Raw genomic sequence first — 15,796 nt, 5'->3', positions numbered from 1 at the left:
CAATGCAAAATAAATGTTGCACAAAGTTTTAATGAGACAACAGGGGACACTTCATCAAATACACTCCATAAACATCATTCCTTTGTGGTCACGTACAGAGTTGGTTAAGTTTGAATTTTTTTCAGTCGGAAGCAGTGGGAATAGGAATTAATCTTTGTTCGCTTTCTATTAACGGAGATACATTGTCAATTGTACGTCGTCTGGCTTGGACTGATATCTTTGGAACATACAATCAATGCTGCTTTACTTTGTGCAGAAAGAAGTCTGTGAACAGTAAAATAAATGGAATGAGTCGGACAACAGTATTGTGAGGACTATACATTGTGTACAGATATGCCGATGCCTTTAAACAAAGCATTGTTTGTCTTGGACTGTGATAAGAGGGTAAAGCGATTATGTTTATTCTCAATGTTTAATTACAGATAGTATCAGAGGCAGATGGATATCAAAATATAGGCCGAATTCATCCATACCGTCACTTCCTGTACTTACTGGCACAGATTTTGCTGGACTGCTACTGGTAAAGCTGATTTGTACTGGTCAATACTTAGGACTGGTCACAGGCTGGAAATTTGACCTATAAATGGCTGCAGCATCCTAATTTAAAAGGCGTTCGATGCTTAGAGGGGGTATTAGTGATGTGGAACAAAATCGATACAGTTACATATCGGGATATTATTTTTGAAGATATTATATATTGACAATATCACAATATTATTTTTGCGCTAGTTGTCTGTACCTGCACCAAAACTCCATCTTGTTTTCCAAATTCTTTTTAAATAGGGAGCCAATTTGTTTTCCGCACTTTTTTATTTCCATGACTGATCAAAACTAGTTCTCTCATGGCTCTCTCTTGTCCTTCTGCAGCAGACATATGGTGTGCAATATGTTTGGACCATGGAATCGCATATAAAAATCACAGTATCAAATCGCAATACGTGTAGAATCATGACAATCGCAATACATATCGTATTGGCACGCAAGTATTTTGATAATATCGTATTGGCAAGTCCCAGCCCTGGGGGGGTATGTTGACATATTAACTTACAGTATAATCCATTTTCATGTTTCCTTACAACCCATTCTGTCTGCACAGATGGTAAAATAGAGCGTCTGGTGGGGACATCGAATTTATTTTGTTTTCACTATTTATGACAAAATAAGTCAAATTGGATAATCCTACTTTAATTCTAAAAGCCCTTGCTATGAATATCCTTGTGTAGCACTGAATGCAAATTCATTTATCATGCTAGTATTTAACTGAGGCAGAGGTCCACGCTAATGAAAGATGAGGATGACATTAGGTGTGGTGACCCAGGAGGGAGGAAACAGTGGCAAGAGAAGACATTCTGTCAGATAAGCGGCCAGTGTTTAGAACTCACAGACTGGAAGAGAGATGAGGAAGTACTGAACTAGGTCAAGGGAGGGGAGAGAGAGAGAGAGAGAGGAGAGAGAGGGAGAGAGGGAGAGAGGGAGAGAGGGAGAGAGAGAGAGAGAGAGAGAGAGAGAGAGAGAGAGAGAGAGAGAGAGAGAGAGAGAGAGAGAGAGAGAGAGAGAAAGGGGAGTGGGAGAGAGAGAGAGAGAGAGAGAGAGAGAGAGAGAGAGAGAGAGAGAGAGAGAGAGAGAGAGAGAGAGAGAGAGAGAGAGAGAGAGAGAGAGAGAGAGAGAGAGAGAGAGAGAGAGAGAGACTGAGCAGGAGAGAGAGAGAGGAACACTAAAATGGATGACAAGGGAAGGATTCCGGTCAGCCATGTTAGCAGTGTCCAGCAGGGCTTGTTGCTTGGCAGCATCCCAGAATAGTCTAGCTCTTGTCTGCTTCCAGGCTGCGGTCGACTTTCCCTTACCTTCAACACGACTGACTGGGTGATCTCGTGACTGCCACGCACAGAGACAGGGATGGGAAGGATCCATTTTGACAAGCTTTCATCAGCTTTTAGAAGCTGTCATCTGTGTTGTTGTCATGGCCATTATTTGCTCTCTCACTACATTAGGATTACCTGGAGATTTAGGTCCCTTCTCCTTAAGTGACGGTAGAGTCATTGTTACACACATACACACGCACACTCGAGTCATTAGTACATGCTCTCATCCAGATGATTACTTGGCGGATTATGATATGACTGATGTAGTTTACAAGTGTTAGCTATATCCACAATCTTATTAAATCAGATTAGTATATTTGTATCCAGATTTTCTACCTTGCAAACTACCCTTGAATACAGAAAGTTCATTATACTAGGGTTAGAAATTGAGAGAGGTATAAGCGAAACTATAGTGTACAGAAATGTATTTTGTTGTGATAAACCAACAAGAAATGTCAATGGATTCAAACAGTTTCATGAAAGTTAAGTGATGGATATCATAACTGAACCATTTCTGCATTCTCTCCCAATAGTGCATGATGTCGCCCTTCTAATGCTGACTGTTAATCCTTTCCCTTTCAGAAGTTATGCCAGTTCCCGACGCAACCTCTGACTCTTAGAACTTCACCATGCTGAGCCCAGTACTAAACGCCTCTAATGGAGACGGCGCCGAGACAGAGACCACGTCGGCCATACTGGCCTCTGTCAAGGAACAGGTAAGGCCTTCCATGTTAATTCTGTGTGTACCGTACATGGGTGACTTTCAGAGCGAGACCAAGGCCCTACATTCAAAACATATCATGTGATCAGCGTTTTTGCTCTTGCTTGATCTAAGGCACCAGGGGATTGAAAGTAATACATTGAATGAAATTTGAATGCGCAATTTTGTGGGACTGTATCAAAAGGGGACAAATGAATAATGTGTGGGGGAAAAAATGGTTTTCAAGTTAAATATCCCTTTAACTGATGGCAACCTAACATGAAGTATGTTATTGGTTCAGCTATATTTCCATCGCCACCAGCTTCTTTATTACATTTCTCATCATAAGATCCTGTTCAGTGCCTGAAATCCATCCTATTTGATGCTGAAGTAAATGTGTCAGTGTTCTGCAGGGGTGCAGTGAGGTATAGAGACATAAGTAATTGGTTCCATTTGTATTCTGTGTGTGTCTGGTGCAGAGGACAGACTAACATCCACACTGATTAGCAGGTGACACTATAAGGAGACTCTATAGAGACTTTGGGTAGGCTCGTTTAATCTTATGCCTTTCGTTTGAAATGTCGCTATCGCTCACAATAATATATCTGTATAATATAGTAACTAAGTCATTGTTATTGAGTAGAATGTGCAAAACTAGGTTCAGTTTTATAAGGGATTCTGCTCTCAAGAATATAATTGGCTTGCAGTTACATTATGGAAGCATGCTACTGATATTCCTCACCAGCAGTAGGATATAGCCTATTAGCTCACAGCAGGCAGCCATTTTGGAGTAGAACCAAGAGCATGTGTGTAGATGGGAATGAGCCAATCCCCTGCATCATGACAGTGGTTACACTGACACACCTCTTTCTTTTAAGCAAGAGCGAAAAGGACAAGCTGTGGAATGGTAAAGTGGGCCACTGCCACACATCACACAGACCCATGGGGCTGCTCTGGGACATACTAATGGCCCTATCAGGAGGGTAAAAAATAAAAGCCTAAAGGCCTGCATACAGAGAGGCACGAGTGTGTGTGTCCCTGTGTGTGCAGACCTCCACAAGCGTGCGTTTATTTAAGCCGGTGCACCTCAGTCACAGCTCTTTGTTTATTTTTCTGTTGACAGCATTAGGATGGTTGTGTGAATACAAATAAAAAGGCAGACATTTTCATTGTTGATGCTATTCAATGGTGGAAGCAATTAGGATTTGTCTACTTCCTGTGCATTGTGGTGCAGTGAGAGAAGGGAGGTCAAGCGTGAACAACCACTGGTTAAACATTATGACTGGGTTCAACACTAGGAAAAGCTCTACGATTAGGAATACATTCATTTCCACGTTTAATGTTTGGTATTAGATGTCGTCACTCTGACGACAACCTCGTAACTCCAATTTTGCAAATGTTATTTTTTTTTATTGAAAGCAGTAACTCCCCTCAATGTACTCTGAACATTTCAATATCACACTTTTTATACATCACAGAACACTGAAATATAACAAAACCATTTGACATAGAAACACCAAGGCCCCCCAACATTTTTTTATGTATTATGTAAATGATGAAAATGTTAATAACATTGCACCCAAGAGGCCAATAGAGGACGATTTGGTCATTTGACTGCAGGAAAATATGCATTTTTTCTCCCAATTCCTGAAAAGTTTCTGTTTTGGAGATGAGGTTTTCATCAGACAGCGACGATATGTTTGTTTATCTTACAATATACTGTACCTCCAATTGTGTAATAGTGAAAGGCAGTGTTAAACTATTGACCATAATACGTTATTATGACCCCACCACTAGATGGCAAACTGCATCAGTCAGCAAAAGGTATAACGTGTGAAGTGTGATGATACATTCTGTGTATTTAGCCCTACAATGGATTTACCAGTACAGGTACCACTACATTTTTCAGTAATAGGGTCAGTTGGCTTTTTTTTAAAGTAAGGGGGCTTGGGGAGTGTGTTGGGGTTAAGGACATTGGGTTGACTTTACTTTTTTTGGAGGGACTTTAACCTGTAGCCTGGGGATGGTTCTAGTACTGTATGGTGTGACATTGTTTTTTGGTCCCCAATGATATTTAGATTAACGTTCCACCATGCTTGCTTATGATTGGGCCTCATTTGGATCTGCTAGTGACCATGGTTTGAGGTAGTGATGTACAAGCCAACGTGTGATGCCTCATTTTGTCCTCTCACAATGGTCAGCAGCAGGCCACAGGGACAGCAAATGAAACCAGCCGAAGCCATTAGATGTATAGTATACGTGAGGGCAAGACGAGAATGCAAATCGGTGTCATCTTATTCAGAGTGCTGGAATATCAAACATCTGGCAATCATTTGTACAGCAATATGAGGAATGCATTTAGCTAGAATATTCAGACGTTATTTGAATTGGGGAAAGAGAGAGAATGCTAATCTGCTCTCTTAATCGTGGTCACCTCTTAAGACTTAATGGATGTTTAAACAAATGCAGTGAAGTCATTTCAGCAGCCTTTGGTCATGAAATAATGAATGGAAATGATTAAGTCTTGTGAAACAGTCACTCTAATTTGTAACATTCTAGAATGTGGGCTGCTTTGGGCTTAGCGGAAAGGAGACTATTATAATGAATAGGACGTTCTCAAATAAAGTTATAGAGACTGAATTTGCCATCAACTAGGCCACAGCTTATAAATAAAAGCATTTATAATAACCCAATTTGACTTTGAGATGTTGCATTCGGGCTATTACAGTACTGCTCTTTTAACATATACCAGTCATCTTGAACCAAAGGTTCAATATGGAGACTCATGACTTGGCTGTGAGTGAATGTTGAGCTCAGATAGTAAAGATCTATATGAGGTTCATGGATGACTGGGTCGTTATTGTTAGTGGGCTGACATATGGCTAGCTAATCAGTCATGCAGGCACTTAACTCAACCAATTGTATGTCAGATACTGCGTGTACAGGGTTTATCATTTCATAGTACTGTATTATAAGAAGGGATTTTAAAACGGATCAAAAATGTATTCAGTTTGAGTGTTTTGGGGAATAAGACAGGGATATGGAGTGCTCACATATTTCCATTTCCTTTGTTTCAGACTGCAAAGTGTTTAAGACAGTATTTTTTTGTCAGTTGACTCGAGGGGGATGAACGGTGAAAATTTAACTTGTGTGAATGTCTTGACTCTGCACCTGGCTTGAATGAGTAAGTCAGACAACCATGACAGAGGTAGAAGGGCAGTGAGTGGCGTGGAGGCGTACAGTTGCTCTAGCAAATCAGAATGAAGCATTAGACAGATCTGAAATCCAGCACTGCATTACTCAGCTGAGGAGTGGGTATACAGCAGTAGTGAAATGTTGTCTCAACAGGAGTATTTAAGCCAAGGATTTTAGAGCCTATAGGTTCCTAGTTCATAATTCCTGCCTCAAAAAATGATCCTTTAATAGGGTACCTTGTTTCACTATATTTCATGTTTTGAGTTTGTTAAATATTGTTTGGTAGGACACCCTAGCTTCATACGAGTGTGGTATAGTTTGTGTAGGCCTACAGTAGGTGTTTTGAATAGATGAACTTCCAGAATCTTCTCCAGCCAACCAATCCTGAACTCGGCTTATTCTGTTACAGGGTGTTCCTTGGTCTTGTGTACTCCTTAAGTTAACCTCTGGCTTTTTAGAAATGGGATAAAAAAAATAAAAAATAACTTGAGGCATACCCAGGATGACATTTGGTAATCAAATTGTCTCCTCTGAAAAAGTTAAAATGTCAGTCTTGGTACCACAGGGCACAATTAGGCAATTATACTTGAGGACCACACAGTTTCCTGAAGCTGCACAATTCCCATCTTCTGTCCCCTAGTCATTTATTCTACCAACTAATAGGTTTAATGGTGTTTTCAGGGGTGTACTGTTTGCAAGCTATTGGGCATACATCTCACTCTCCTTCTCCCTCTTGTCCTTGGTAATGGGCTGGAAGTATACTTGATTTTCTTGTAATGCAATTATCAGGCAAGGTTTTAATTGAACAGTCTGCCCATTTAAATTAGTTAATTATAGTATTTAGAGGGTATTTCTTCAGTTCTACCACACACACACATTTGAAAATCTGACTATTCTACACTGTTCCACAGTATGTAACTAAGAATTTGTTCTTAACTGACTTGCCTAGTTAAATTAAGGTTAAATTTAAAATAACAATTATACGGAAATGTCCTGCTAACCAATTTAGCCATGTCTTAAAGTTCCAGAATACTTTCTATTTCAGTATCTGATTAAAGGGATAGTCCAAATTACAAAATGATATATTGGTTTCCTTACCCTGTAAGCAGTCTATGGACAAGGTATGACAGCAATCCATGCTTCGGTTTAGTTTCCCTGGCACTGTTTCCAAATGCTAATGTTTTAAGATTTGTGGCACAAATCCCATTCGTCATGGGACTGATATCATAATGTTTCACGCATCAGGTTCAAATAATCTATAAGTGACTTTGTTGAGCTTCACATTCAATTTTAGATACTTTCTGATGATTTGGACATGATGCGGAAAAATGCTAATATCGGTCCCATGACTTGAATGGGATTCCTGCCACAAATGCTAAAATATTAGCAATTGGATACAGTGACAGGGGAAGCTAAAACAAAGCATGGATTTCTGTAATACCTTGTCCATAGACTGTTTACAGGGTAAGGTAATCAATATGTAATTTTGTCATTTGGGTGAACTATCCCTTTAAGTGTGGCTATTCAAATTTTGAACATGGTTTAGAATTGGTATTACTGACCCAATGACTATTTAAATAAAGAAATTAGTTTGAGAGGAGATAACAAAGCTTCTCATATGCAAACCTAAGTTATTCACTCTATTCTCTCTCTCAACTGCCTTGAGCTCTATCAGTTTTCATTTGAACAAAAGTACTTTCATTCAATACTTTTCTCAATCATATACCCAAATGTATTTTTCGTACAGATTAGAAATAAACAGTGTTTAAAGTGGTGAGTAACAGGAAGCAAATTGTGACTGTCATCCCAAGACTCTGTGGCCCTCTCTTCTCTCCCATGGCAGATCCTTGTGTCTTTTTTATCAAGCTATATTTAAACCGTGGCTGGCTATGACATGTATTGTGTACTACCTTCTAAGCAAGGAAGCCCAGCCCAAAGAGTGGCATCGAGGCAGAACAGTCACTGTCTCTCCCTGGAGAGCACAACTCAGAGCTATGGTCAGAAGAGAGGAGAGAACAGGAAATGAGGGACAGAGGAAAGGAAAGAGAGGAGACATTTCTGCTGCCTCAACCCCACAACACTTCCATGTACATTCACAATCCTGCGAGTCTTTGGAGATTTCCAATTAGCACCCCACTCTGTCCCCCCTCCCTCCGTTCACCCTGCACCTCCCCACCTCCGCCCGCTACCCTCTCTCTGCTTTTTCAGCAGGGGGCACAGATGGTGTTGAGGAGAGGAGCAGTCAAAAGAGTGATTGGAGAGCAGCAGGATTTGGCAGGCAGACTGGTGGGAGGGTCCTTTTGTGATGCAATGTTGCATAAATAATGCCAAAGAGGTTCTAAATTCTCTGTTGCCATGGAGACCTTTGTGCCTGGCTGAACTCCTATTCTTCACTGCTTGGAGGCAGTCACTACTGGGCTTGCCATTTTCTCTAATGGAGTTTTCTCAATAAGGACAGAAGAACTTCTAGACATGTTGAGGATGGAGAAAAAAGTGGGATATTATGTGTGGTTGGTGCTTTCTCTGAAGTATGGTCAATGTGAAGGTATGGCTTTGTTAACTTAAATTCCAATAGTCTTTTGGCAGTAACAGGTGTTTGGTTGTTATGCTACATTTGGAGGGAATAGTAAGGTCAGTGATTTTGTTGTTTGGAACTGATGGATTTCTGTCATTTTGCTACCAGATATAACTAAAAAAAGGACAAACTTTGCTGGCTCATTTAAACTTTTTGTTACTTCTATCCAAATATATAGCCTACTGCATCTTATCAGCACAAATGTAGTTGTTTATAAAGTTAAGATAACTAGGCCAGACAATAGCAACAGTTTACAGTTGCTTGCATGTACACAGTTATGTAAATGCAACTATTATACCAAGAGAAGTACATTAAAATGCACGTCTACTGACACTTGTAGCTCTTTGATGCTTACAGCTCAGTCGGTTTAAAAAGAGTTGGATGGATCCTTCTTCATCCAGTTCAATGGGATGTTTCTGTGGACCTTATATTCTGGTTTCTTGCCCAAAATAGCAGGTGATACATTTTGTAGCAGACTTCGAATAAACTGCTCTAGGGAGAGTGTTTGACCTTGTGGGCACTGGACTCATTTCAGCATTGTCACAAAAAAAGTGGACAGTTTGTATTGACTGGAGTTGCCTGAGACTAAGGGCGTTTTCACATATGAAATTCGGTACCCTGGTTCGGTTTCCTGGAGCTTTTGTGAGAATTTGACAGAATACGTTTTTGCTTTCGCAAGACCTGAAAATATCAATTTCAGTGTGCGATAAGCAAGACGCACATTCTACGTGATGTTAGCGAGCTAGCTTGTTTACAATGGGCAAAAAAAGTTCCACGCGACTTGCGCTGCCGTGTCACAAAAACTGGTACTCTGGTCCTGGATCTTGGACCCATTACTCACGCAGGTCCAGGATTAATTTCAGTCAGGGTTCATTTACGTTTCACACATGCTTTATAGCGCGGATCAGGGTACCAAACGCTCCAGAATCCAGATCATAAGGGGATATGTGAAAGCGCCCTAAATGAGACTGGCTGCTCAGATTTAAGGTTGGGCGGTATCCAGATGTCCATACAGTCATACCGTTTCTGTACCATACCAGGGTGTACGGTATTACCGGAAGTGCACACAGAGGGCGCAATTATTATTTATTTTACACACAAAACAAGGGACACTAGGGATCTTGATCCAGGAAGGGATTGAATGTCTCTGCTGTAACCAAGAAGCTTGATCTTGACATCTAGCCACTTAGCTAACAAGTTAGCAAATCAAATGCATAGCTGGAGCCCTGAGCTTGATATTATTTATTTGACACATCTTAGATTTCTTATAGTTATAAGCAGTGGTGTGATTTTGTTTGGCAACTGTCGTTTGGTCCCATGTGGCTCATGGTCCAGTGTGGCTCAGTTGGTAGAGCATGGTGCTTGCAACGGTAGGGTTTTGGGTATGGTTCCCAAGGGGGACCAGTATGAAAATGTTTGAACTCACTACTGGAAGTCATTTTATGTAAGAGTGTCTGCCTAATCTACCATTGACATCAACACAAATTATTACACTCTTGGGAAAAAAAGTTCCATAAGGTTTCTGTGGCTGTCCCAATTGGAGAACCCTTTTTGTTCCAGGTAGAACCCTTTTCAAATCAAATCAAACTTTGTCACATGCGCTGAATACAACAAGTGTAGATCTTACCGTGTAATGCTTACTTACAAGCCCTTAACCAACAGTGCAGTTCAAGAATAGTTAAAGAAATATTTATCAAATAAACTAAAGTAAAATATAATAAAAAATGTACACAATAAAATAGCAATAACAAGGCTATATACAAGGAGTACCGGTACCGAGTCAATGTGCGTGGGTACAGGTTAGTCAAGGTAATTTGTACATGTAGGTAGGGGTGAAGTGACTATGCATATATATTAAACAGCAAGTAGCAGCAGTGTACAAAACAAATGGAGGGGGTGTGTCAATGTAAATAGTCTGGTGGCGATTTGATTATTTTTCAGCAGTCTTGGGGGTAGAAGCTGTTAAGGAGCCTTTTGGTCCTAGACTTGGCGCTCCAGTACCACTTGCCGTGCGGTAGCAGAGAAAACAGTCTATGACTTGGGTGACTGGAGTCTCTGACAATTTTGGGGGGCTTTCCTCTGACACCGCATGGGTGTCAGAGGAAAAGGGTTCTACATGGAACCAAAAAAGGGTTCTTCAAAGGGTCCTCCTATGGGGACAGCTGAATAACCATTTTTGGTTCTAGAGAGCACCTTTTTTCTATGGGTGTTGTTTTCATCTCCAAATGTGAATGTAAAGTGGGGTCTGAAATGATTGACATCCTTGATAAAGATGAGAAAAAATGACTGAATAAACTAGATAAAATATAGCTCAGTATTTGAGTTATGCTCCAAATAACTGGGAAATTATAGTATTTTAATGTAATTGCTCAAAGAAAGAGATGGTTGTTTAAGAAGCAATACTTTTTTTTTCTCCAAAAAAGGTAGTGTCAAAATTATTGACACCTCTGTTTTCACTACCTCACCTTGTGAGGATAACAGCACTGAGCCTTTTTCTAAAATGTTTTGTGAGATTGGGGAACACATTGGGAGGGATCTTAGATCATTCCTCCGTACATAATCTTTCCAGATCCTTGATATCCTTCGTCTGCGCTTATGGACTGCCCTGTTCAATTCAAACCACAGGTTTTCAATGGGTTTCAAGTCCGGAGACTGAGGTGGTGTTTGCAAATGTGAACGTCTGGAGTTTGCTAAACGGCATTGACACTTGGATTGGAATCGGTGCTTTAGTCAGATGGCATGAAACATCGGTGGTGAGTTTGTCGTCAAAATGAGAATGCATAAGCAGAAAATAACTCCATACCTTCTGTAAAATATGGTGGTGAATCTAATGTTATGGGGCTATTTTGTTTCCACTGGTCCTGGGGCCCTTGTTAAGGTCAATGGCATCACAAACTTTACCCAGTACCAGGACATTTTAGCCAAAAACCTGGTTGCCTCTGCCTGGAGCCTGAAACTCGGTTGTAAGTGGATCTTACAGCAAGACAATAACCCCAAGCACACATCAAAATCCACAAAGAAATGGTTCATTGGCCACAAAATCTATATTTTGCAATGGCCATCTCAGTCTCTGGATTCAAAACCCATTGAAAACCTGTAGTTTGAATTGAACAGGGCAGTCTATAAGCGCAGACAAATAATATCAAGGATCTGCAAAGATTTTGTATGGAGGAATGGTCTAAGATCCTCCTAATGTGTTCTCCAATCTCATAAAACATTTTAGAGAAAGGCTCAGTGCTGTTATCCTCACCAGGTAAGGTATTGAAAACACAGGTGGCAATTATTATTTTGACCCCTACCTTTTAGAGAAAAAAAGTACATTACTTGTTCAACAAAATCTCTTTCTCTGAGCAATTGTATTAATATAAAATAATATCATTTTTTAAACAAACAATATAGCTAATTATTTGAATTATTTATGCTATACAGTAATTTTAGCTCATCTTCCTCAAGGGTGTCAATAATTTCAGACCCCACTGTATATGATTTAGACTTATACTCACTGGATGTTTCGAAACATTTGAATTGTCAATCTTCTTCAGCATAATTGCATGAATACATACAGTAAGCTAGATCTTATGTAGCACAATACAGGTATGCTTACTGACAATCACTTTTTCATGTTTTTCGACAGGAGCTGCAATTTGAACGGCTGACTCGAGAGCTGGAAGCTGAACGGCAGATTGTCGCCACCCAACTGGAGCGATGCAAGCTAGGATCTGAGACCGGCAGCATGAGTAGCATCAGGTGTGTTCAGTAGAGTGGTGCCACATGCTCTCTCTTTCCCTCTCTCCCTTCCTCTCTCTGCTTTCTTTTACTCCTCTGTGATGCCATCCTGTTTCCCCATCCTCCCCAACCCCTCCCCTACCTGTTTTCATCAGGTGTGTTCAGTGGAGTGGTGCTACCTCCCAGACCCCCTACCTGTCTCTTTCATTAGGTGTGCTCAGTGGGATGAAAAAACTATTTTGTAGCTTTTCCATCAGAGACAGACAGTCCTTGGAACAATATGGGGGACAGTCAGCAAGGTTGCTGAAAACCTGGGTGGAGATATAGAATTAACAGCCAGGTTTTGTGGTTTTAGTGCTGTTCACGTTGGAGAAAAGAAAAAACGTTCATGTTGTTTCACCCCTACATCCCCCAATATCACATCTTTCCAATCTCAAAACAGAACAGACACATTAAGAAACACGCCTGGCTGTCTGGCACATAATAGCAATAATAGCCTAGTATGGTATCAAGGGGCCAACACAACAGAATATTCTGTGTCTCTTTTGTATACATACTTTAACCCAGAAGGGATTTCATCCACAAACTAATTAGTCATCCTTTTATTGTAATTCTCAATTCAATTTACAGACAAACAATGAGCTAGAAGCTCGTTCTGATTTTCAATTAACCATTTGACCTCTTAAGCACTAAACTCTGTCTCTCTCGCCGTGGAATCCTTTTGAATAGAATCTGCAGCGGAAAATGTTGTGTGGGATTTATGAAAGTCTGTCTAATCAGACAACCAATGGAATGCTCTAACTTGATTGCATGTTCAGTAACAATCGTGTTGTGTGTGTATTGTGCAACATTTTTCTGGTGGAGACTTTGTGGGGTCACTATGAACCATTTAGGCTGATTATACCAAAGTATTCCCAATCAAAAACGATTAAACTGCTCCGGTTTATGGTAAAACCCTGCCATAACATTAAATGGACCACTTCTTAGCAAACATGTTGATTCACCATTGTAGTAACCCAGCATTTCCATAGCAACACTTATCCCCAAACTAGTAATAGTGAGACTTCAGTGTGTTCTGGGGTTGAAAGACCTTAAAAAAAAAAAAAAAATTCACCTTTCTTTAACCAGGTAGGCTAGTTGAGAACAAGTTCTCATTTGCAACTGCGACCTGGCCAAGATAAAGCATAGCAGTGTGAACAGACAACACAGAGTTACACATGGAGTAAACAATTAACAAGTCAATAACACAGTAGAAAAAAAGGGGAGTCTATATTTTTTTTATTTTTATTTCACCTTTATTTAACCAGGTAGGCTAGTTGAGAACAAGTTCTCATTTGCAACTGCGACCTGGCCAAGATAAAGCATAGCAGTATGAACAGACAACAACAGAGTTACACATGGAGTAAACAATTAACAAGTCAATAACACAGTAGAAAAAAGGGGGGAGTCTATATACAGTGTGCAAAAGGCATGAGGTAGGCAAATAATTACAATTTTGCAGATTAGCACTGGAGTGATAAATGATCAGATGGTCATGTACAGGTAGAGATATTGGTGTGCAAAAGAGCAGAAAAGTAAATAAATAAAAAAACAGTATAAAAACAGTATGGGAATGAGGTAGGTGAAAATGGGTGGGCTATTTACCAATAGACTATGTACAGCAGCAGCGATCGGTTAGCTGCTCAGATAGCTGATGTTTGAAGTTGGTGAGGGAGATAAGTCTCCAACTTCAGCGATTTTTGCAATTCGTTCCAGTCACAGGCAGCAGAGTACTGGAACGAAAGGCGGCCAAATGAGGTGTTGGCTTTAGGGATGATCAGTGAGATACACCTGCTGGAGCGCGTGCTACGGATGGGTGTTGCCATCGTGACCAGTGAACTGAGATAAGGCGGAGCTTTACCTGGCATGGACTTGTAGGTGACCTGGAGCCAGTGGGTCTGGCGACGAATATGTAGCGAGGGCCAGCCGACTAGAGCATACAAGTCGCAGTGGTGGGTGGTATAAGGTGCTTTAGTAACAAAACGGATGGCACTGTGATAAACTGCATCCAGTTTGCTGAGTAGAGTGTTGGAAGCCATTTTGTAGATGACATCGCCGAAGTCGAGGATCGGTAGGATAGTCAGTTTTACTAGGGTAAGCTTGGCGGTGTCAGTGAAGGAGGCTTTGTTGCGGAATAGAAAGCCGACTCTTGATTTGATTTTCGATTGGAGATGTTTGATATGAGTCTGGAAGGAGAGTTTGCAGTCTAGCCAGACACCTAGGTACTTATAGATGTCCACATATTCAAGGTCGGAACCATCCAGGGTGGTGATGCTAGTCGGGCATGCGGGTGCAGGCAGCGATCGGTTGAAAAGCATGCATTTTGTTTTACTAGCGTTTAAGAGCAGTTGGAGGCCACGGAAGGAGTGTTGTATGGCATTGAAGCTCGTTTGGAGGTTAGATAGCAGTGTCCAATGACGGGCCGAAAGTATATAGAATGGTGTCGTCTGCGTAGAGGTGGATCAGGGAATCGCCCGCAGCAAGAGCAACATCATTGATATATACAGAGAAAAGGCCTGAGAATTGAACCCTGTGGCACCCCCATAGAGACTGCCAGAGGACCGGACAGCATGCCCTCCGATTTGACACACTGAACTCTGTCTGCAAAATAATTGGTGACCCAGGCAAGGCAGTCATCCGAAAAACCGAGGCTACCGAGTCTGCCGATAAGAATATGGTGATTGACAGTCGAAAGCCTTGGCAAGGTCGATGAAGACTGCTGCACAGTACTGTCTTTTATCGATGGCGGTTATGATATCGTTTAGTACCTTGAGTGTGGCTGAGGTGCACCCGTGACCGGCTCGGAAACCAGATTGCACAGCGGAGAAGGTACGTTGGGATTCGAGATGGTCAGTGACCTGTTTGTTGACTTGGCTTTCGAAGACCTTAGATAGGCAGGGCAGGATGGATATAGGTCTGTAACAGTTTGGGTCCAGGGTGTCTCCCCCTTTGAAGAGGGGGATGACTGCGGCAGCTTTCCAATCCTTGGGGATCTCAGACGATATGAAAGAGAGGTTGAACAGGCTGGTAATAGGGGTTGCGACAATGGCGGCGGATAGTTTCAGAAATAGAGGGAGAGTTGCTAATGACTCGCCTACTCCCCCCTTAATACGTCAGGTCAAATGTCTGGGGTGGCATATGTTACCTTATCCGTTAACTCAAACTAAGAGGATCATCCACCTGCAGAGCCAAAGAAACAGATTCTCATCCACAGTATTATTACACCAAACTTCTTGCCGTTGCTGGATTTGAAGACTTCTCAGTGAGATTCACAGGACTCACATTGTTAGTTGAGCAAATTGGGTTGAGTAAGGCACATGACATTGTATTCTGTCAAAACAGGACCCTAATTTGTCCCAATAGTGTCTCAATGTGTGGTTAGTGTCCATTTACTGAGGAGCCAGTGTGTTTGCGTCTTTGCTTGAGTGTGCAGTGGGCCTATTTCCTTATTTCCCATTGATGCTTGGTCCAGACACATCACTTTTATCACTGTTTTCCACCCGCAGTCAATCCATTATAGGCTAGCTCCTACCCACAGATAATATTTAAATCAAGACTTCCAAAAACATCAGATTCCTTAACCCCTAGTTTCCCAGTCAGGCATTGATTACAGTTGACTGAAATATTGGTTGATTGACTGACCTTGAAACAAGACCCATTTGAAAGGGGGAAGTTTTTAAAGGGCCCGTGTCAAGATTC

General features: G+C 41.2%; 1 protein-coding gene across 2 annotated transcripts in view; it reads left to right on the top strand.

Moving 5' to 3' along the window:
- ctnnd2b (catenin (cadherin-associated protein), delta 2b) overlaps nt 1-15,796 on the top strand; it is a 107,665-nt gene that overhangs the window by 13,718 nt on the left and 78,151 nt on the right. Inside the window, exons 2-3 of one of the 2 annotated variants that reach the window (XM_052463795.1) lie at nt 2,445-2,578; nt 11,967-12,079. In XM_052463795.1, the coding sequence (XP_052319755.1) occupies nt 2,492-2,578; nt 11,967-12,079 (200 nt within the window). In that variant the 5' untranslated portion in view covers nt 2,445-2,491. Of the gene's footprint in view, nt 1-2,444; nt 2,579-8,035; nt 8,303-11,966; nt 12,080-15,796 lie in introns of those variants that run through there. The other variant, XM_052463796.1, reaches the window with a different exon arrangement.

The sequence above is a fragment of the Oncorhynchus keta genome, chromosome 15 (assembly GCF_023373465.1).
Source record: "Oncorhynchus keta strain PuntledgeMale-10-30-2019 chromosome 15, Oket_V2, whole genome shotgun sequence".
Lineage (NCBI taxonomy): Eukaryota > Metazoa > Chordata > Actinopteri > Salmoniformes > Salmonidae > Oncorhynchus > Oncorhynchus keta.
The sequence above is the reverse complement of the archived record's forward strand: the minus strand, read 5'-3'. Positions and strand labels throughout refer to the sequence as shown.